Below are 23328 nucleotides of genomic sequence, written 5' to 3'. Positions count from 1 at the left end.
TCAAGATTTTTAAATTGTAATGATGACAAACACTTTTTAATTAAAGTTTTGGTAACATTTTAATAAATAATGCAGTATCCAAGTGTATATGGAAATCTAAAATGAAAGCAAATTGTTGATAAGCATTTATAGCATGTGGTTAGAAATTGTAAGTTTCACAATAGTTGAAGCTCAGTATGTTTTGGGAACATGATTAATTATAACATTTTATAGCTTAACAAATAACATGACAGCTGTATTACAATGCCTCACAGTTTTTACCTTCATAGACTCTTTTGTGCCCCTGGAAACACTAATCAGGTGCACATTACAGCTGGGCATGTGAAGGCCTGAGTGCTAGCTTTGCCTCTGCTCTTTGATATAGCTGTGTGATCTAGGGAAATCACCCGAGCTCTGTTGTCTGACTTTTAAGATGAAGTAGTTGGCTGGATCAGTGGTTCTCAACATGAGCTGCACATCATAATCATCCACAGATGACTGGGAAAAATGAGAATGCTTTAGACCAGTAACATCAAGAAGCTCCAGGATGGCTCCTGGGTGTTAGGATATTACAAAGCACCTTAGATTATGTGCCTATTCCAGCTAGTTTGAAAACCATGTGTCTAAATCTATGGGTTCTTTCTAGTGCTGGCATTCTATATTTGCTGCAAACTGAGCCCTTTACAAGACAGGATTCTTTTTTAGAAAACACGTATTTATGTGCTGGAAATGCAGAATTGAGAGAGATAGACAGTGAGATCATCCATGTGCTGGTTTACTCCCCTAACCAGCTGAAATGGCCTGTGCTGGAAAAGGCCGAAGCCAGGCGTATGGAATTTCAGCCAAGTCGCCTACAGAGTGTGCGGGGGCCAAAGCACCTAGGCTGAACTCTGCTGCTTTCCTAAGTATATCAGCAGGGAGTTGGATTGTAATAACATAGCCAGAGCCCACGCTGATGCCCACTTAGGGTATTGATGTTACAGGCAGTGGCTTAACCTACTGTGCCACGATGCTTGCACTGATACTGTGTTACTTGGTTGCTTCTCCTCCACTTGCCTTCAGTGACACATAGCAACCCGAAATATATGGTCCCAGGTTTTGACCCGAAAAATCCAATATAGATTTATATATAAAACGTGACCTTAAGATTGCATAATTATTTAATTATGGTAGCATGAAATTCTTTTATTGGTTATAACATTTATTCAGTTAAACACATTTACAGCTATGTATTGAAAATTATTATGCAGAAAGCTTTTTAAAAAAAATTCATCAGCTATTTCTTTTGGTGAATAAGAGTAATTTTCATTTGATTTTAAACGATTTGTCTCCATTTCTGTGTAGCAATAGAATATGACTAACTCAAAATGAAAGTGTCCTTCATGTTCCTGGAGAAAGACAGATTGTTCTATAGCCATGGCAATAGAGAACAACTTGAATCCATATAAATATGTCAGATTGGTCTATGTCAAGTTGCTTCTGAAAGCCAACCAGTCAGTGATGGCTTTGTGCTTGGAATTCAGCCAATCAGCAGTAGGCAAGTCTCAGTAAGCAACACAGTTCAAAACAGACTCTGCTCACCCCTAAACTGTGTAAGGTCAGCAGTTGGTTTTGCTCAGTAGTGTAGTCCATCTAGAGAGCAGAGCTGTTCCTAATGTGAGCGAACAATAAATTATCCTTTATCTTGAAGACATTGAGTAAGCTCATCCTTGGTATAACCAATAGTTGAAGATTTATATCTACTTTTTTAAATGGAAAATTTCAGTAATATTCCCTGATATGTGTTTCCATGGTTTATAAATGCTGTGGGAATTTATTTGAAAAGGTTGTCACATGGTTTGTAGACAACATTTCTCTAAATTTCCTGATAGCTTGTCTTGAAATTCCATCTGACTATTGCTAGGAAGGATGGTCTTGAATTAATTAAAGGGATTTCAAACTCTGTTTTGCTAAGAACATAGACTTAATCTGTGATGTTTCCTTTTTAGTGTGAAATATGCAAGAAGCCTTTGGAAAATCTGCAGGCAGGTGACAGTATTTGGATTTATAGGCAAACGATCCATTGTGAACCTTGCTACTCTAAAATTATAGGTAAGTACTGCTAACGTTAACGGGCATTTTATGTAGTCAAAAACAATGTGTTTAAATAAAGTAAAAATATTTTATTAATTATGTTAAGTTCAGCATTCAACTGCACATAGTTTATGGCAGTGAATTTTATAGCATGTTGTTTAATAGTATAAATCAAAAACATTTTTGTTATCTTCTAATGTTAGAACTGATATAGATACAGCTAGGCAAAGACATCATCTATGTTAGAAAATTTTTGTATTTTTGCCAACAGAAACAGATGCTCTCTGCTCAAATAATTGTCCAAATTGAAGTCTATTGCTAAGACATACATTGGAATATATGTTTAGCAAAATTTTATTGCTATAATACATGCCTTCAAATGTTACTTTAAAACGTAAAGTTTAGAGGTATTTCTATATAATTCTACAATAAATCTACCAAGTTTTAAAGCAAATGCTACTATGATTTTGACTAAATTTTAACATAAGTAATGAGAGGAAAAACATTAACATTTTCTATAAATGAAACACAGAAGACATAAAGGTTGAAATAAAAGATGTGAACACTACATGATGATTACCAAAGTTAAGTCTTTAAAATGTCTTAATTTTAACTAACACTTAACAGATTCGATGTGATTTGTAGATGTAATTCTAAGGACACAATGACATTCCTCTCCTCCCTGCTTACCCACTTCTTACACGGCCCCCTCCTTCTCTCTTTCTTTTTCTCTAAAAACTTTTGAGATAACATATGTGAAATAAAGTCTTTTTAAAATTTTTTTTGGGGAAATAAAGTCTTAATGAAGCATGATTGGCTTGGAAAGTCAATAATCAAATTCAATATCAAGTAAATAGAATAACCAAAATGACATTGAGGAGATCGTCAATAGCATATTTTGTTTTGCTGATGTCTTGGTGTAGAAAATGAAGGAAGAACATTTGGGATCCCTATATGGGATCCCAAGTATGGCTCTTTTGTGACAAATGTGCAATCATAATGAGTTGCTGGGAGGCTACAGCTGGAAAATGCTCTGAAAAATATTCAGAAACCCACGTTCCATCAGGTTGCAGAATCAATTACAAGAACAAACCTAATTATATTCATACTTTGCTTCCTATTTTCTGCTTTCCCCAGACAGTTCTCAAATTCACTTTTCATTCTCATTTAGCAATCTCCTCACAATCCAGTGTTATATCATAGGTCTTGTACATGGTGAAAGCTCTAAAGCTTCTAGTCACCCGTAATCTGTGAAATGGTTGAGAGTATCATCACCAATATTGCAAAAGCCTTTGAGGCTTGTGCCTTGCATCCCATAAACATGCAGCTGTGGCATGGGAAGTTTCATATATCACAGTATAAGCAACTGACACTGATCAGTTTGGGAATAGAAGAAAAACTGTAATGTTTAATCTACCACAATCCCATGGATAAACTAGTTGTTGATTTGAATGTTGGTTATGGGCTTATTTTTTATACTAAAATTGCATATCTAACTAATATTTTCTTAATTGTTTCAGCAAAGTGGATTCAATAATTGTGGCATGTGGAAATTGAGAGGAAAAATATTCATCAAGACATTAAATGTTCAAGGTTTTATTTTGAGAATATATAATTCAGGAAAGCTTTTACACTGAAGTTTACTCTTATACAAAATTAATGAATCTGCTATTGCATAAATACTCTGATTGCTGGCAATAAGTTCATAAACATAAAAAAGCCATCTTGGCTGGTTTAGTGGTAAAAATTTTGGATGGTTCCAGTTAATAGTGTCAAAAGAATGATGCTTCTGAGGCCGGTGTGTACTGTCAGCCCTGCCAGGCCCATCCCTGCTCCACCTTATGTTGTGCTTCGAGATTTCCGTTACAGTAATTCCTCATTTTCTCTTCTTTATCTCCCATGAGAAGAAATCACAGATGTTATTGACATGATGACAAAAGAAATGCCAATTAAAATTTCCACATATGACACGGAGCAAAGATATTGAGATTAAAAAGTTGTATGGACTTCAGAAGGTAGCTTAACATTTTCTACCCATTTTTATAACATGAGGAACATTGGAGAAAATGATTTCTATGGTCTCTTTTTGCTTTTCTAATTTTCTGATTCTGAAGCAAGCTTGAGTTCGTGTGTGTTTGCTAAACATTCTGAAATAGAACATGGAAGCAATTCAGTCTTACTGTCAGCCATTGGTTCATCTCAGGCTTGATTTCTATGTGTTTTAAATATCAAATAAACATACTTGTGGGCGATAGGTAAAACTGTATGACATCTGTAAATACTTTATATATTATAATTTGGCAAATTTTCTTTGCATGTATTTCAAAATATGGGTATACAAATAGTGTATGAGAAGTAATGCCTATGGATTAAAAAGACATGCTCATTAGCATGTTACTTATATTCATATTACATAACACTTTGTATTTATAGAAGGTTTGTAAAAATAAATGATCAGTCAGCTTGTCCAGTGTCTATATCATTTATTAACCTTGATTTTTAACAGTTACAGTGATCACAACTTATTTCATTTTATACTATGCTATTTAGGTTACTTTTAACAACTCAAGTCATAACTTCTGTGTTTCAATGGATCATTTTTGGGGGAAGGAACTGAAAATTCAGCGACCACATGAGAAATGAGTATAATTATTAAAACAGAAATAGACTTCATCAGCTATTTTATCAGCTGTTTTGTATGTATGAGTGGCAACTGTTTCTCAAAGGGAGGCCTATTCATGCTGAAATGTGAATCGGCTACTGGGGAGTTTTAATCAGTTAAAAAAAAACCTGACATAAATCAGGGAGATTATAGGATGATCATGTATTTTACAAATATTGACAAGGTTAAAGAATCTTGCTCTTGTATAGCAGTTTATCTATCTTTCCCTCTTAGGTACTGGTCAACAAAGTGTTAAACACAAAATGCTCATCAAAATTCAGCAATGCATAATTGTCCTGTGGAGAGGAAGCCAAGAAAAAAACAATTAATAATAATTTGATATTCATTCATTCATGCTTGATGAGAAAAAGTAGTAATTGAGCCATATGTTTTATTGTTTCTTTATTACATGCTATCAGAGTGAATCAAAAGAAATAATTTTCTTAGGATTGACATTCATTGTAGAATAGAATGGAAGAAATAATATCCCTGTCTTTTATGTGAAATACATTAACATCTCAATGCTTTTATAGTAATTAAAAATTATTTGAATATAATTTTAAAAGTATAAAGAATTTACAGGGAATGCATTTGTCACTTCTCTTTAGCTGTCTAGTGGATCCTGTCTTCTACAATAATATATTAAATCAACCCAAAAGCTGCTGTAAAACTGGAATGTGTGGAGTGGAGAGTGACCAAGTCCATTTCATTACGTTTGATTTATTCTCACTATGTAAATGAAAGATTCCTAAAGCCATTTGAATATCCCAGTTTTTTTCAACCAGTAAATTATGTAGTGATTGATATAATTTTCCTAACCACAACTGTCTAAATCTAGGAATCCCTGGTTTAAGTTAAAAGATGCTATATGCCGAAAAGAGCAGTTCCTTTATCATGACACTATCTTTCTGAAAAAGCAAAAGAATATACATAAAATAATCTCAGGAATAAATTTTGTTAAAATAGTATTCAGTTCTTTGATAGGATCAAGAAATAAGAATTGACTTGAGAAGCAATTTGTACACCTCAACTACAATCATAGCTAATTGAAGGATGGGACAGTCCAGCCATCAATCTGTGTACTCTAAGACTTGTTTATTATGGTAGAAAATCACGAGTGTTTGAAAAATTTTCCTATTCAGCTTTTTTCAGAGCTTCATTAAAACAAGTGGCTAAGCAGCTATTCTATATCATGGCAAACTAACAATGGTATTGATTTTCTTCTATACCACTGAATTGTTGTTTTGGTACAAGGCAAATAAATTATATTTGGAGTTCCACCTGTTCCATAGTTTCAACAGTTCTCAGAGGTACCCGAAGTATCATCACTGACATAGAAAAGGATAGTTCGTTCCCTGGGCCTATTTGCTCCCATTTAAATTATGGGTTTTGACAGCAGCTCTCTAATGTAATCATGAGCTTTAAAATCACATGGCTTTGTAGTTCTATTCTGTAGGTCTATTTCTGCCACAAACCTTGTGTTTTTTTTTCTTTTCTGTTTCCTTTTATGCTTTTTAAGGAAAACTGATACTATGCATTTCATAAGTGCAGCTCTTAGAAGACAAGCACACCTCCCTAACTCCTGCTCTCCCTCCTCCTCTCTTCATCAGATTTTGCAAAAGCATAATTTTAACCCATTCTGTATTCACATATTTGATTTGCCACTAAGTTGTCTTTTTTGTTAGATGTGTAAGGGTCATTGAATGTTTTGTATGTAGTGTCGAATTACATTTGAATTTTTCACAGCCTGAAATACTAGCATCCCATATGGGCACCAGCTCAAGAGCTGGCTGCTCCAAGTCTGATCCAGTTTCCTGTTATTGGTCTAGAAAAAACAGCATGGCTCAAGTGTTGTCAGCATCAGTTTTACCCCAAACACCTCTGCACAGGCCACAGATGTTCAATTTTTTAAAAAAATTTTTTGATTAACATGTAGTACTTGTATATTTTAATGATATGTAGTGCATTATTTCTGCATATGTTTGCAGCACAAACTGATCATATCAGAAAATTAGCCTATCTCCTTCCTCTTTTTTAAAACAAACATGCTTTTATTTGAAGGGAGAGAAAAGGAGAGGCACACTATTTCTTGTACCAAATGCCTGCACCAGATAGGAATGGCCCAGAGCGCCGGACTCCATCTGGTCCTTTCACAAGTCAGCAGGGACCCAAGTACTTGAGCCATCACCTGCTGCTAGAGGATGCACATTAGCCAGAGTGTAGGATCTTAAGAGGAGCCATGACTTTGAACCAGACCGTCCTGATGACTGTGCCAAATGCTCCCCACTCCCCACTGACTTTTTCCCATAGTTTGTAGCCTATCAGCTTCTCACTTCCAGTTCTTTATTCAGGATGTAGTACATCACTGTGAACTGAAGTTATTACCTTCATTGTACTTGTGGAACACTGAAAACAATTCATGTTAACTATGTTTACATATTCCTCATCCACCTCCCTCTGTCCCCGTCATCCCACTCCTTTTAGTCTCTAGTAATTACTATACAAAGTTCAAATTCACTTTTTTTCTTTTATTTTTTCTTCTTTTGAAATTATTACCATCATTCTATGATACAATTCCATAGGTCCTGGGATTTCCCCTGGCCCCTTCCAAAATCCCCTCCCCCCACCAAATTCCCTTATATCATTACTATAGCATAGCTCTTCATAAACAGTTACATGTTCATCATTGTGGACATGGTCAATGGCAGAGAGTCCAGCATCTTATTGTCAAGATACAGCTAATAGTTTCATTAGTAGTCCATCTTTGATCTGGAAGTAGAGATGCAAACTGCACTGCATCCTCACATCTGGACATGATAGTCTCCATTACACGTTCACCACACATCCCTCTTAAATGAAAAGCCACAATACAAAATCAATAACAGTAAGAAAAATAGAAATTTACAATGCCATTAATTTCTCAAGAAGTTTTGGTAGTTCAACAGTCCTGAGTTGCTGGCAATCCTGCCACTCCAATCGTGAAGAAATCTCTCCCTAATCCACTGGATGCTATAGTCCACCTTAGTGTCTCTGCCCACATCTTCACTGCCAATGCTTGGCTGGGGTCGTTGATCGATTTGTCTTGTTCTCCATCCTCTGCCATGGTACCAGGTGTCCTCTAAGACTCCAATGTACTGCCATATCCTCCATGTACATTTGGATATGCTGTCCACTGCTCAGTCTGAGCAACTGATGATGCCCAGCTCTGACACATGCAGTCCATGGTCAGACCATGGAAGCTGCAATTCTCTCCATGGTTAGGGTTTTGTGTTCAGTTGGTAGGGAATGGCCAAAGAAACCTCATCTGAGGCCATCCCAGACCTGATTTTTGTGTATTTGCCAATACAAGGTCCAGCACAGTCTGTCACCCAATTACAACTGGTAGTTGTAATTGCTGGCTCAGTTCTATTTCTACGCCTCTATGTTTGTGACCAGGATTAACAAAATTTTGTACAAAATAATTTCATTTGCTGAGCAGCAGCCATGTTCCAGGCATGTTGCCTGCATGTGTTTCATAATCAATGTCTCACCTTTTCAGAGCTATCACACGTAAAAACTATTTCAACCGTTTTAAAAACTATTTATTTTTACTTAAAAAGTTACAGAAAGAAAGGGAAAGTAAAGACAGAGAGAGATCTTTTATTTACTGGTTCCCAGAATGTCTGTAACTGCCAGAGTTGGGCCAGTCCCAACCTAGGAGCCAGGAGCTTCTTCCAGGCCTCCCATGTGGGTGCAGGGGTTTGAGACTTTGGGTTGTCTTTCACTGCTGAATGGAACAGAAATGGAGCAGCTAAGAGTCAAACTGATGCCGATATGGGTGCCATTTTCACAGGTGTAGGATTAGCCTGCTACACCATCTTATTGGCTTCTAGTTCAGCCATTTTTAAAGGGAGGTAGGATTACTGAGGAAATACCATAGCAGGGGTAGGTGTTTGGTGCAGCAGTTAATGTGCTGCCTGGGACATGGCATTCCATAATGGAGTACTTGATTTGGAGTCCTGGTTCCACTCTCTGATTTCAGCTTCCTCCTCAAGTGCATCCTGGGAAGCAGCAGTCATCACAGTTCGAGTTCCTTGGGTTGCAGGTGCCCAGCTTTGGCCTAGCCCAGACCTGGCTGTTGTGGCCATTTGGGGAGTGAATCAGTGGTTAAAACATCTTTGTATGTATTTGTCTTTCAAATGATTTTTTTAATTGTAAAAAGGTAGTATAGGAATATATGGCTGAAGTGGTTAAGTTTATGATACTTTGATCTGGTAAAATATATATATATCACAGATGGAAGAATTGTGTAAATATTGAAATACTCTTCAAATGTTCCTTTTTATTCTGTTATTGTTTTTATTCTTGTAGTTGTCTTCTAGCTCAAATTTTGGGGAGAAAAATGTAAGACTTTTACCAAACTTGTCAAAAATTTCTAAAATGCAGGCAAATATCTATGAATTTGATTCTCCCTGCAGTACTCCCACTTAAATCTGGCCTGAAGAGACTGATGCAATAGAAGTTAATATAGCATACTTCCTACATCACATTTAGCACATTCATATTTTTAGAACATGAAACAATATCATCAATATATCTTCCAAATAAGCTATAATCCCTTAATCATCTCAGATATCCAGGAAGTGCTCACATTCTAAAGTTATGGTATAAATGTTCTTCTATTTAAATTTTTGTTATGATTCAAATAATCCTGATATATTGCATTTGGGTAAAAGGCTCTCTTCTTCTAGTGCACTTACTCTTCACTCCGTCTTTGTTTTTTTCCTCTGTGCAATTTTGTCGTTAATCCTTTAGAAGAAGAGGGAAAACAAAGATGGAGGAAGGTGAGGAAAGAAAAAAGAGAAGAAGAGAGCAAAGCATGAAATGAAGCAGATGTTGGGTTACTTTTGCTATGGAATTTTCTACAATTTTGAATTTAATTTTGTTTGCTTTATATGTGCCTCTCAGCCCCAGTATTTCTTTCTAGAGATATGATCACGTTCATGCTGCTGGTGACGTGTATAAAGACTGTTTAATAAGTGATACTGGGTACTTTCATCTGAGGTACATAACATCTGTCTCCCATTTTGTGATTTTATTTCCTTACCAAATGCGGTGTTCTAGTTATAGTTCTCCTGTTTTCATTTATTAGCCAGAAAATAACCATGAAAATATACATGTTCTTATCAACAATTTGACTACTGTGTATTTAAATTGAAAAAGCAGAGTAAGTGCCTTATTCTTACCAGTTTTTGAGACAATAAAGCCCTAATATTTTCCCAAGATATTTATTTAAGTATCATCTTGCACACATGACTTTAAACATGTTTTATATGTTTCAATCTGTGGCAACAATGATCACTTTTTGATACTTAAATGATCCCATCTTAAGACTGTGTAAGCTTATTCAAGTTAGCTCATGAAGCTTTTGAACACCAATCCTATTAGTTTTTACAAGAATTTTCAGGCTCATCTTAAACATTTTCTGTTTTTCTAATTTTTTAAAAAAAATTTTAAGAGACAAAGTAAAAGAGCATGAGAGAATAAAAGTGAGAGTGAAATGAAAGAGACAGAGAGCAAGAGTGAGTGAGCAAGTGAGAGAGAGAGAGCAAGAGAACCCTCCCCTATTTGCTCATTCACTTCCAAATGCCTGAGACAACCAAGTCAGGTGAGGTTGACCCAGGAGCAGGAACACAACCCAAGTGTCTCTTCTGAATGGTGGCAGCCCAGTGATTGAACTCATTACCCCTGCCTCCCAGGGTCTGTTTTATCAAGGAAAGGGAGTCAGGAGCCAGAACAGGGTATTGAATCTAGTGTTGTGATATATGGAATGCAGGCATTTAAAAAAGCATTTAAACTATTAAACACCTCTCCAACCTTTCTTATCTTAAAACACAATTTAGACATTTCCCCTTAAGATAGTGTTTCCTTAATATAAAAGGGTAATTAAAGACAAAAATCTAACCACTAGCATTACTCATTGCCAATACATTTCAACATCTCTTGGACACTTCAGTGGAAACTGCCTTTTTGTTTTTTAGCAAAGAAAAGGTAAATGAGTTTGCCCTGATGTTCCAATTGAACTCAATTTAGTACTCCTCCCACACTACTAATACCAGGTTTCAATGACACAAATCTCACACTCATTTGCTTTGTCCTACAGTGTGCACATCACAGCCCAAATCAATCATCTTTGCATCCTATCAACAATATCTGTCTGGTAATTTCTCTGACTCCAATGAACGTCTACCCAGGAAGTGTAGAATTTGATACCTGGCAATGATGCGGATCATTCTTGGATGTGCAAAGACAACTTACATGTCTTAGTTAGGTTTATTTGGTGTTGTTTAAGAGCTTCATAAAGATGGAACCTTTCAGTACTTGTGGAAGTTCAGCTCAGGAGGATGGTAGTTTCCTTTTCAGAATCCGGTGTGTTTAAAATGAACCTGGTTGCCCTTCTGCAGGATGCATGCAGCATCTTATTGGGCTTCAAGAATACAAAACACAATACAAGATGGTCTCTAATGCTCCTCCTGTTGTGCATCAATTCCAAGACCAGAATCTTGGTGAGGAAACCCTGTCTTCATGGAGTCAGATTCACAATGAGTTGGTTTCCCTCCAGGAGAAAGCCGCAGTAGGGGTCAAGCCATACCCGATTACGCCACGGTTCTGTCTGGTATCCCTGCACTGTTACCATAGTCACTTTGAAGGGCTGAAGCAACAGATGGGAAATTTAAAAGAACAGCTTTGTAAAATTTAAAACAAGTCCAAATGTAAACCTCCCTCATGTCTTCCATTCCAGTGTGTGTGTGTGTTTTTTTCCTTTTAATAAATGACAGAGAAACATTTCAAGTGTGGTTTGGAGCTGCTTATTTTAAAGGCATCATTTATCGCAGGTTTGAAGAATCTCTTAGAATCCTGTGTAATGAGGTTTGTGCTTCTCAGCCAGTGCCTCGTTTCTGCCTGCTTTCCCTAACTGAAGGCCAGTGTGAGGAACCCAGGACCAGTAGCGGCAGGGGAGAGGTCTGCTGAGAACACTCTAGAGGCTGCTCCTCCTAGCGGATAGGGTGCCTCAAATCACCAACTGACATGACTGAACAAAGTTAATCCTTTCTTAAATGAGAAAAAAATGTCTCCTGAAATTTATCTTTTGGCCTTTGTATAAGATGCAGGAGTAAAAACTGTTGCATCCAAATTCCCCCTCCCCCCTTTTTTTGAGCAGGGACAGGATATGATGATTAACAGTACACAAGGTAAAGTGCACCGGAAGCTGATGCGGAAGCAGAGTTATGCTGCACCACTTAGTATCTTTTAAAAAAAGATAATAGGGCCCTGGCATGGTGATTTAGTGCATAAATCTTTCCCTCACATGTACCAGGATCCCATAGGGGCACAGGTTCATGTCCTGGCTGCTCCACTTAACCATCCAGCTTTCCTGCATGTGGCCTGGGAAAGCAATAGAGGATGGCCCAAATCCTTGGGATCCTGCACTCATCTGGGAGATCCAGAAGAAGTGCCTGGCTCCTGTCTTTGGATTGGCTCAGTTCCAGTTGTGGTTGCTTGGGGAGTGAATCAGGAAGATCTTTCTCTGTCTCCCTTTCTCTCTGGAGATCTGGTTTTCCAATAAAAATAAATAAGAAATTTTTAAAATAAAAAATATAACCACAGATTGTAGCCTTTTCTGTCATCATGTATATTCAAAGCTCAGCTGTAACATCATAACGCTTCTATAGGAGAAAAAACTTAGATAGTATAATTGTCTCTACAGATCAGAAACTGTGAGGGAACACAGCCCCTGGATGATGTTCTCTGGGTCGACAGCAGCCAGCTCCCAGGAAGGACCAGGCAGAGGAAGGGGTGCAGTGCTGAGTCACTCTTTCCCTCCTTCCTTTACTCAACCCCAAGAAGAGATAGAAAAGATGGTGCTGCCAGTTGAGTCTCAGAGCTACAGGCTGTAAGGGCCAGAGTGCCAAGGCAGACACGGCACAGATTCAACCTTCAAGAACAAGACTGGCCAACAGCTTGCAACCTTAAACCTTAATGGAGTAAGAGCCATTAAAAAAGGGCAGCTTTTGGAGTGTGCATCTTTATGATGATTATTTTTAAAGAGGTTTATTTATCCATTTATTTCAAAGGTAGAGTTACATGAGAGAGAAGGAGAGAGTGAGGGAGGGAAAGAGATGGATTCTCCAGCCACTGGTTCACTCCCTAAATGGCCACAATAGCCAGGTGAGCCTGTCCAAAGCCAGGAAGCAGGAGCTTTTTCCGGCATGTAGGTGCAGGAGCCCAAACACTTACACCATCCTCCACTGCGTTCCCACTCCATTAGCAGAGAGTTGGATGGGAAGTGAGTAGAGCAGCCAGGACTGGAGCCAGCGCCCATATGAAATGATGGAGCTTGCTATGCCACCATGGCAGCCTCAAAGTGTGAGTCTTAAGGCTTGGCCCAAACTTCTAGAAAGAAAAAGAGAAAAATGAAAAGTAAAAGTCAAAGGTATTCTCAAAAGGAACCTGAAAGAAAAGTAGCATGCAGTTAGATGCATCCTTGCCAGTGGATACTAGAAATAAAACTATATCTTTTAAGTTATTAGTAAAAACATCTATCTAGAATTTTTGTATCTTATTCTCAAGGATGAGGGTTAATACATTTTTTCCATAGCTACTTACTGAAAACAAGAAACAATATGAGTTATAAAGAAAATGGACCCAGAGGTTAGAGATGGAAGAAAAAAAGTACGAATTGAATTTTTGAGGTTACTAATTCATTGATTTCTATTTAAACAATTATGTATATGTGTACAAGTGTGTTCCAAAAAAGAAAAAAGATAGATAGTATACTTAATTCACAAAGGAAGATTTCATTGTTCAAGAATTATTTATTTGAAAGGGAAAGGGAGTCACAGGGAGGGGAGATATATATAGAGAGTAGGAAGGTGAGACAGAAAGACCTTCCATCCCCTAGACGACTCCCCCAAAGGCTGGAATGGCTGGGCAGATCCAGGTCGAAGCCAGGAGCCTGGAGCTCCAGGTGGCTCTCTCAGATCATTGGTATAGATCCACGTGGTTGGGTTATTTTCTCCTGTGTTTCCAAGCACCTTCACAAGGACCTGGATTGGGAGCAGAACAGCTAGGACTCCAACCAGTGCTCAGACATGAAATCTGGATTTGCGGGTTGCAATTTAGCCCAGTGCCACAGCTTCAGGAAGTTTTAGCAAATTACAATTAATCAGATTTTGTGAAAACTGTGATTTATGATCATAAGGCAAATAAATTAGAAATTGATAGTAAAATGATCAAAGATATATGAAAACAAGAACACAATTTTTAAATTACACTTGCACCAAGGTACCACACCACAGTGAATTTACACCTAAATTAGAAAAACAAAAACAGATTCTAAAATTTATGGGAAGCAGCCAAATATTGAAGGTCAGCTTCAGCATTAAGTTCACTCAGTGAAAGGAAATGTTCACATAAAAGACTGTTGTAGTAGTACAATACACTAAGTATTGCCAGTTTTTCTGGCCATATGGCACCACTGTGTCCTGTCCCTGTTCCCTGGTCTGGTTTCAGTCAGTGGAACCTGAGTGGAAGGAATGTCTGCCCTTGGAGGAGGAGCTGTTTGAGCAAGACCCCTACCTCTTTCCTCAGGGGTGTGTAAGTTTGGAGAAGGTACTCTGGCCAGCACACCTGAAGTGTCTTTGGAACTCTGAGTCCCTGCCACCTGGCCTGTCCTCCCGTCTGGGCATTTGTGCCAGATGACAGCTTCCCAGGGACTGATCGTCCCTGCCTCATTGCCAAGTTATGCTTCTGCACTGCTCTCTGGGTTTTTATGTTCGGCAGGTGGAATTACTAAATCGGATGCTGTCTGTCATCAGCTTTTGGCTGAATTATCTGACATACCCGATCTTTTATGGTAGTTTTTGTTGTTCATTATTTTCTCAATCACATGTTGTTTCCCAGTAATGTCTGGGAGTTTTCAACTCCTGTTTTCCATAGGCTAATAAAATTTGTACAAATGCTATCAAACAAAGACCTGAGTCTGAAAACAGGGCCTTAAGCTGTCCCAGTATTTAATTCTTCCCAATCTTATCCATTTCATTGTTGTGTAGTATCCAAACTCATTCATTCATCTTTGAACTCCTTTATCTCTGATTTAGTGAGGGCATTCATAACTTCTGCAAAGCATCGGATGAGATGTAACACACTCCTTTCTAAAAATAAATGACAAAAATGATCCTGAAAATAAAAAAAGAATGATACGTCTCTAATCACGACAGGACAATCTTTCTGTGGTGGGATCACAGCCATTTCCTCAGTAAAGAAGCTAGGATGAGATATTCTAGATGAAACGCAGAGCACCCCTTTATGATATAATTATTACCCTTTCCTGAAGTTTAGTTATGTAGGCAGGCGCTCATTGGAGGTTTCCTCTGAACATAAGTGCAGCAACTCCTTGGAGAGTGACTTACAACTTCTGCAACACAATTTGGCAGAGAGAATGGGGCATTATTTTCTATTCCCATTTCTCTGATAAAATTTGAGATTCTAAGACTCAAGTTCTTGCAGATGTCCATGAAAGACAACTGTGAGGTATCACTCTCAGAGCAGGGCCTGTGGCTCTGCTGTGTCACACTGTTCCCGATCACCACTGGCTTTGGTTGGCCACACTGCCACGTGTTGACCATGTATCAAAATCCATTAAAGAAAACTAAATGCTGAAGAAGCAAAACAAAACTCCACCCCATTAACATTTATGCACCTCTAAGGAAAGGAAAATATATGATTGTAATTTAAACCCTTGGAACGGGTCGAGATTGGTAATACAAATGTCCAATCTTTTTTCAGTAAGACAAGAGTCATGCTACATTTGCTTTCTGTCATGAAAATCTGAAGAAACATCAAAAGTGCTCTTGATGTGATGATGTTTTTCAAGGTTTAAGTATACTTAATGCATTCACAAAAAGGGAAAATCTTGTACAAAAATTTCTTTAGGTTAAGAAGTTCTAGATTTTGGAAAGAATTTCTTACATATATTTGAGTTTTAAAATTCTGGTTTGGGTCTGTTTAGAACCGAGTAGGTTGTGATATTTGCTTGCGGTATTCTTAAGAGGGATACTGACATTAGAAGAATTCAAATGGCTTGGGATGCAAAGCAGAGCCATTATTTTACTTTTAATTTATTATTATTATTATTGTTTAATGAGAGAGCTCCATTCATGCCAGTAGGTATAGTTACTAGGGTTCTGAAATTAGGCCAACCTCATTAGGGGGGTGGTGGAACCTCAATGTGTGTTTCCCAGACAGCTAGGGAACCGGAGCATCTTTTTATATGTTTATTAGCCATTTGAATTTTTTTTTTGAAAAATGTTCATTTCCTTTCCCCTTTTCTTCGCAGTTTGTTTGTTTTGCTGTCGTTGAGTTTCTGAAATTGTTTGTAAATCCTGCATATTTACAAATATCCCTATCCGCTGTGTAATGTGCAAAGATTTTCTCCTGTTCTGCCTTTTTGCTTCGTCACTTTGTTGATCTCCTTTGCTGTACAGAATCCTTTTCGTTTGGTGTAGTCCCTTTTTTTTTTTTTTATTTTGGCTTTTACTGCTTGTGGTTTTGGTGACTATTCTAACAAACATTTCCCAATTCCTGTATCTTGGAGGGTGCTTCCAATGGTTTGATGGTTTCTGGAGGCAGATTTAGGTCCTTGATCCATTCACAGCTGATTTTTGTATAAGGTGACAGGCGCGGGTCTTACTTCTTACCTCTACAGGCTGCTATTGAATTGTCCCAACAGCGTTTGTTGAAGAAACCAGGATTTTCCCCTGGATTGTTCTCGGTTTTCTTGTCAAAGATTAGTTGGCTGTACATGTGTGGGCTCATCTTTTCTATTTCTGTACCAGTGTCAGACTGTTTTGATGACCACTGCCCAAAACAGAACAGTTAAAATTTGTGTTGTTTTTGTCATCTGCTCAGAAATAAGCACTGTCATTGTGTTTTCTGAAATGTTGTACCAGCACTGCCCACTTTGTGGATCTTGGATGCTTATTGTTTTCTAATCTGTTTGGCGACCTTCAAAGTTGCTGAAATATCTGCTTGGTGTTGAATCAGACTTTGTTCCAGGCAATCTAGCGACTGATTTTTGCATCAGGCAGTAAGTCAACTTTTATTTCCAAGTCACAGACAAAAAAGCAACATTCTCTATAAGATGCTGCTGAAGACTTGAAAAAAGTGAATGTTATTAAGAGTTTGAACTCTGGAGTCAGATGGCCTACCTCTATGTCCTGGTTCTGCTATTTACAGTCTGGGTAATTTGGGGTAGCTTGTTTAACCTCTCTGTGTCTTAGTTTCCACAAGTATAAAATGAGAACAGCTATTTTAAAGGATTGTTTGGTGATCAAATAAATTAAAACACATAAAGGGGTCAGAGCAATTGCTGGCATTTAGTAAGCGGTGTTAGCTATAGTTAGGACAACTTGTAGGAAGTTTCTTTTTTGACATTTAAAACAAAACCAATTTGCTGGAAACAATATTAGGAGTACAGTTCGTGGAGCAGGCATTTGGGCAGTACTTCATGCACTGACTGGTGGCCCCCAGCCTGTATCGGAGTGCCTGGCTTGAGTTCTGGTCTTCGGATCCAGCTTCCTGCTAAGGTTTATCCTAGGAGGCAGCAGATAAAGACTGAATTACTTGGGTCCCTGGCATCCACACTGAAGACTTGAATGGAATTCCTGGCTCTTGGCTTCAACCTGTCCCAGTGTGGACTATAGCTGGAATTTTAGAATCCTCTGGTGGGAGATCCTCTCTCTCCCTCTGTCTCTCTGCTTTCTTTCCCTGTTTCTCTGTCTTCCCTTTATGCCTTTCAAATAAAAATGGAAACAAATACAAAATTTTTATAAGTCTGGTTAATTAAAAAATGCAGTTAGAGCTTCTATCATAGTTCTGTGATTGCTTTGATACTTGCTGTACCCTGGCCAATAAGTGAGTACCACAATACTTGCCCTGATGATTCATAGCTTGAAGGAAATCAAATGAAATAAGATATAGTTGTTTTTTTTTTTTTTACAAGAAGGTATTCCCAAATGCAGAAAAATTGCTCCTTTCTGGCCTGTCTCTTGGTTAAATTGTATTTCCATCATGATACTTGCCACAGTAGTTCTTTAGAGTTCTTAGGTGCTTCTTTATCAAACCAGAGAAGCACTGAGCGTTGGCATTGGGATGGACAGCGTTCCAGTCTATCCTGCAGAGACATTAGGAGTCTACGTTAAGAGTCATGAGAATTGCACAAACACTTCAATGGAATAAACTGGAAAACATGGTTTAGATTCTTTTTTTTTTTTTTTTTTTTTTTTTGCACCAAAACATTTTAATTCCATTTTTCCATTAACTTTTTTTTCTTAAATTTATTTATTATTTTTAATTCATTAATTACGTTGTATTATGTGACACAGTTTCATAGGTACTTGGATTCTCCCCACCCCTCCCCAAACCCTCCCACATGGTTTAGATTCTTGATCTTAGCTCAACACATTAGGTGAGGTGAGATTTTTCTCTTCTTGTAGTAATTAGATCTCTGAACTTGAATTAATATGGTATCCACAGTAGGGTTTGTGAGGTGTATTCAGTGAAAATCTGTTTCAAGTGTATGCGCTTATTCGAGGAAGAATTTTACGGTAAAGCAAAGAAAGACAAGGAGAAGTACGGCTGGGTCTTTAGACCGCTGAGAACGTGATCATGTTCATGGCTGGGACATACTCTGTCATCTGTGCAGCCGGAATAGAATAGACTGCCTCTGACGTCCTTGGGAAAGTGTGTGCTGAAGACGTGATTTTAATTTTGTAGTCCTGTTGCTAGGTCATTTTAATGTCTCTAGATACTATTAGAAGCCATGAGTGAAAAACCACAAGTTAAAGTAAGTCTATTTCCTCATTTCCTGGGGTGACCATATTACAGTGAAGAATCATAATGAATAGCGCTTATGCTAAAGAGTTTTAATGTTAAAACTCTGAGTTTTACTCAGGTTTTAATGTGTGATATATGAATGTTCTTCATTATTTAATGGAGTTTTAAATCTATGAGCAACACTGTGTTTAACATCTCATGTGAAAGCATGAGCTATACAGTTCCATGTTTTCATATCTTCTTTGTAAGCTTCAGAAAAGCACCTATGAGTGTTATTCAAAATTTTAAAAGTTAAAATTGAACAACTGTGCATGTGATTTCAAACACACAGCTTACAAATTTGTGTACAAGCCAAAAAAAAAAAAAAATCAAGGCTGCATAATTAAAGCCTTGACACTGCCAACCTCTTGATGTGTCAAGGACACCAGTGTCGGGACGGATACCAACTTACAGGCATTGTCCATTTGGAGTGCTTCTTTTATGGGTACACCTGCAGTTCTCATCAGGGAGTTACGAGGCCTTTCTAGAGAGGAATTGCTTAAAATTTCTTGGACATGAGTTATTTCACACTTTTATAGCACACAAGAGGAGGGCAAGTTTGTGTTTTGAGAAAAAAATATATAAACTAGATGTGTAAAAAAGAACATTTCCCCCCATGTGTCACTCTAGATTTCAGTGAATGCTTCCTTTTTAAACAATGACATTTTCAGGCTCGGCAGCGTGGCCTGGTGGCTAAGGTCCTCACCTTGATCCCATGTGGCCGCTGGTTCTTATCCCGGCAGCTCCACTTCCTCTCTGTCTTTCCTCCTCTCAGTATATCTGATTTTGTAATAAAAATAAAATAAACTTAAAAAAAAAAAACAAAACAACAACAAAAAAAACAATGACGTTTTCTTTTGTTTGTTTTGTTTTTAGGAATTAGTGATTGGGAAAAGCAGTTTTACAGCTTGACTACTGGTTGCTCGCATGCTTTCTATAGACCATATTGCATAAGGGGGGAGGGGGCAGAGCCGACGGCTGTGGATTCTCTCCCTTAGCGGTATGAATTTTGTAGTGAAACGGCTCTTTCTCTACCTCTTAATACTTGTTGTCTCCACTATTACGTGACGATTCCCAGTTTCTTTCATCACTGTGGAACCCAGCAGCTCTTTGTTCTCATTGTGTCTGCCGTCTCCCTTTCTTTGTGTGGCAGGAATACTGCTACCCGCATCTGCCACTGAGCATGCGGAGGAAAAAATCCTTCAGTAGACTCTTTACTGAGGACTTTGTGTAGTATTATTCCACTTCTCCACGTTTTAGTAACAGCCAAAATACAGAAAAGATACACTTGAAACTTGGAAAGATGGTGGCAGACACAGGTGGTTAGGTGATAGGCTAGCAAGCTGGGACACCCGGCTGGGGGAGAGGCAAGGGTATGAGTCATCACACATTCTCCTAATTTATGGAAGTACTCACCAAAGAAGCAAAGAGCAGAACACCTCACCTAAACACAGAAGCTAATGATGCAGGCTGCCAAGTGAGGGTACACAGGTGTTTGAGCTGGAAGGCTCAGGGCCAGATCTAACAGCTACACTGTGCTGGAGTGGTTGCAGCTGGTGGCTACAAAGACTGCTGGGTGAAGTCCCCGAGCCAGGAACTTCACTTGATGGTGTAGCATGTGAAGCTGAGAACTGGCGGGGCAGGCTTTTCTCATAACAGTCTCGCAGCCTAGTCTCTGATTATGTAGGATACCCCACAAATGCGAAGTCAATAGAATGGGAACATAACTCAAGCATTCTGTTTAACAGGCTTAAAACTTAAAAAGCAGATTTACCGATAGTCTCCTTGGGGTAAGAAATGGCAGGTTTGTAGGTGAGATTAGAGGGTATTGAGTTCTGAGGTTTTCTGTCCAAATCACCCCACTCTCCGCACCAAGTGTAACTGAGTGACTTGTTACTCCAGAGAAGGAACACTATGCAATTTGACTCATATCTCTTCCCATAACATTTTTATCTAATTTGTTCACTGCTTGTATGGGCAGATCTTAGGACCTTTAGTCTAATGAATACGTTAGGTATATAATGAAAAAGCAACTTGCTTTATTGTGGCAAACACTGGTGTTAAGAGAGGAGTTCAAACGTGATGATTTTAGAACTAACGGAACACTCGGCCCTTTAACCACTCTCTTTTTTTCTTCCTCTTTTCCCTTCCACCTCCCTTTCGCCACCATTTTGTGTCCCTATTACCAATTAGTGTGATAACGATAACAGTATCCTCTCCAAATCTGGGTTCCACGTGCCTACTTTTCTGTGTTTAGGATAATGTTCTCCAGCTGTTTGGTTCTCTACAGATTTCGGGAGTTAGTGGTTAATAAATCCTGTCAGCAAGCCCGAGAGCGCTTTGGCAGAAAGCCAGGCAGCAGCAGGTCGGGTGCACCCCTCTAGGGCAGGCACCTGCTGAGGCTTCTTTTGGAGCCCCGCCCCTAGCTCTGAGCTCCCCACAGGGGCGGGAGGAAGTGGCTGCGGTGGGAAACTTAAGGTCAGGTCCAATCAGACACCTGAGGGTAGGTAGAATGGGTGGGCCTGATGGCCTCGAGACCCCAGCCAGTGCCGCCAGCTACGCCCCCAAAGGAGGATCCCGCCCCCGCGCCCTGCGCCCCGCCCCGGGGCCGCGGCTAAAACCCGGAGCCGAGCGGCGCCCAGGGGACTGGAGGGAGGCACTGAGCATGTGCAGAGTAGCTCGGCGGCCGCTGCCTGTGCCCGAGGCTGGGGCCCGGTGCTGCTACGAAAGGCTCGCTCGGCCTCTGGCCCAGCTCGGCCGGCCAGCGGGGCCGGGGCGCTAGCAAAGCCGCAGTAGCCTCCCCGCGCCCGGAGGAGTGGGCGCAGCGGTGCGCACCACTCGGCGGCCGCAGCGCCCTCGGGGCCCATGATGATGGCGGAGCAGGTGAAATGCGCCTCGCCGGGGGGCGGCTCCGGCGCGGGCTCCGGGCCGGTGGTGAACGCCGAGCTGGAGGTGAAGAAGCTGCAGGAGCTGGTGCGCAAGCTGGAGAAGCAGAACGAGCAGTTACGGAGTCGCGCGGCCAATGCGGCCGCCGCCCCGCACCTGCTGCTGCTGCCGACGCCGCCGCCCACAGCGTCGCCGCCCGCCGGGGCCTGCAGCCCGTTGAGTCCGCGGAGCCCCCCGGCCGTGGCGACTGCCGCCACGGCCTCGGGGAGCCTGGGGCTCGGGCTGACGCTGGGCTCCGGGGGCTCCGGCAGCGGCGGCGGCTCCAGCCCCGCGTTCCCCGGGACCTACTGCCTGCCCAGCCCTGCGCCCTCCCTGCTCTGCAGCCTGGCGCAGCCCCCCGAGGCGCCCTTCGTCTACTTCAAGCCGGCCACGGGCTTCTTTGGCGCGGGCGGCGGCGTGCCGGAGCCGGGGGGCGCGGGGACGCCTCCTGGGGAAGGCTCCTCACCTCCCTCGCCGCCCCCCACGCTGCTGGACGAGGTGGAGCCGCTGGACCTGGAGAGCCTGGCTGCCTGGCGGGACGAGGACGACTACACCTGGTACTGCCCAGCTCTGCTGCAACCCTCAGAGCCCTGTTTCGAGGCCCCGGGGAACCCGCGGGAGGGAGATTAGGGAGGAGATGTGGAGGACTGGTGGCTGCCGCGCACCTCCCCGCTGCTTCAGGGCCCGAGAGCCCGACAGGTGCAGAGTCAGACCTCGAGCTGAAGGCTCTGACCTCAAGGCGGAAAACCGTTTTCGGGTAGCCCAGATCGATCTAATTGGGTTAGAGCCGATCCCCTCCATCTGCCCCTGCTTTGCTCTTGACTGACGACTGGGTTCTGGGCCTCTTAGCATCAATTGCAAAATGCAGGTCGTATTGTTGCTCAGTCCCAGACGTTTCTCTCTCTGTTTCTCTCTCTCTTCCTCCCCCCAACCCCGTGTGATATGTATGGGAGAGACAAAAGGGAGTGTGCTGGGGTTATCCGGTGTCTACCGTTGTGACTATGGTCCAGGCACCCGGCTTGCCCTAGTCTTTTGCCGTGGTGCCTACGGATGGGTCATTCCCCAGATAGATTGATGCTTGGAGTTGAGTCGTGCAGTTCGATGCTATCCTAAGATGCGTTTCCATTGATATAACCTCTTTTCGGAGGCTGCCTTGTTTTTTTCAAACTGTGACCTCACTGGCTTTGTCATCAGTAATGGTGTCAAAAAGGAGGACTTTTCAGAGAAGGCAGTGGGCACTCCGAAGGCTCGTTTTAAAAGCTCGAACCAGGTCAGCTTTCTGTCATCTTATAAAGTCTAGGAACTGAGATTGGAGAATGTTGTGGTTTAGAAATGTCGAAGTTGGTTATCAGAAACTTTTTTTTGGAGGCCATCGACATTTGGTTAGCACACACAACTTTCCATCAACAATTAACCTGACGTTTTTGATTCCTTTGATTTTTTTCTTGATACTTGCTGAATTGCATGATGCTGGTTTAAAGACTGGCTTCTGACTAGGTCCTGTGTTTCCTCCATCTCTAGCCACAGGGAGGGAGAATTGGATTTGGGGAAGTTCAGGTCAGGTGCAACTTGGGCTCATGAAAACCCTGTGATCCTGTCCTTGCCTCTCCCAGCAGTGGCGCGAAGCACAGCTGTGGTCTTTCTTGCACCCTTTACTTTAAGGCGCATTCTGTTTTCCAGCTGGGTGTTTCTCATTTAGCTCCTGTTGCACCTACATGCAAGAGGGAAATTGGCGGTGGAGAACCTTGAGATTTCCTGCTGGGAACTGCTGTGTA

General features: G+C 40.6%; 2 protein-coding genes across 3 annotated transcripts in view; both read left to right on the top strand.

Annotated features, from left to right (window-relative positions):
* SCEL (sciellin) overlaps positions 1-509 on the top strand; it is a 274453-nt gene extending 273944 nt beyond the window's left edge. The window contains exon 32 of the mRNA XM_058670950.1: positions 474-509. Within this exon, the coding sequence (XP_058526933.1) occupies positions 474-509 (36 nt within the window). The remainder of the gene's footprint in view (positions 1-473) is intronic.
* Positions 510-21255: 20746 nt separating this feature from the next.
* SLAIN1 (SLAIN motif family member 1) overlaps positions 21256-23328 on the top strand; it is a 56446-nt gene continuing 54373 nt past the window's right edge. The window contains exon 1 of one of the 2 annotated variants that reach the window (XM_058670590.1): positions 21256-22110. In XM_058670590.1, the coding sequence (XP_058526573.1) occupies positions 21494-22110 (617 nt within the window). In that variant the 5' untranslated portion in view covers positions 21256-21493. The remainder of the gene's footprint in view (positions 22111-23328) is intronic. The other variant, XM_058670591.1, reaches the window with a different exon arrangement.

Source organism: Ochotona princeps, chromosome 12 (genome assembly GCF_030435755.1).
Source record: "Ochotona princeps isolate mOchPri1 chromosome 12, mOchPri1.hap1, whole genome shotgun sequence".
Taxonomy (NCBI): domain Eukaryota; kingdom Metazoa; phylum Chordata; class Mammalia; order Lagomorpha; family Ochotonidae; genus Ochotona; species Ochotona princeps.
Note: the sequence above shows the minus strand (reverse complement) of the source record. Positions and strands in the feature narration are given on the sequence as shown.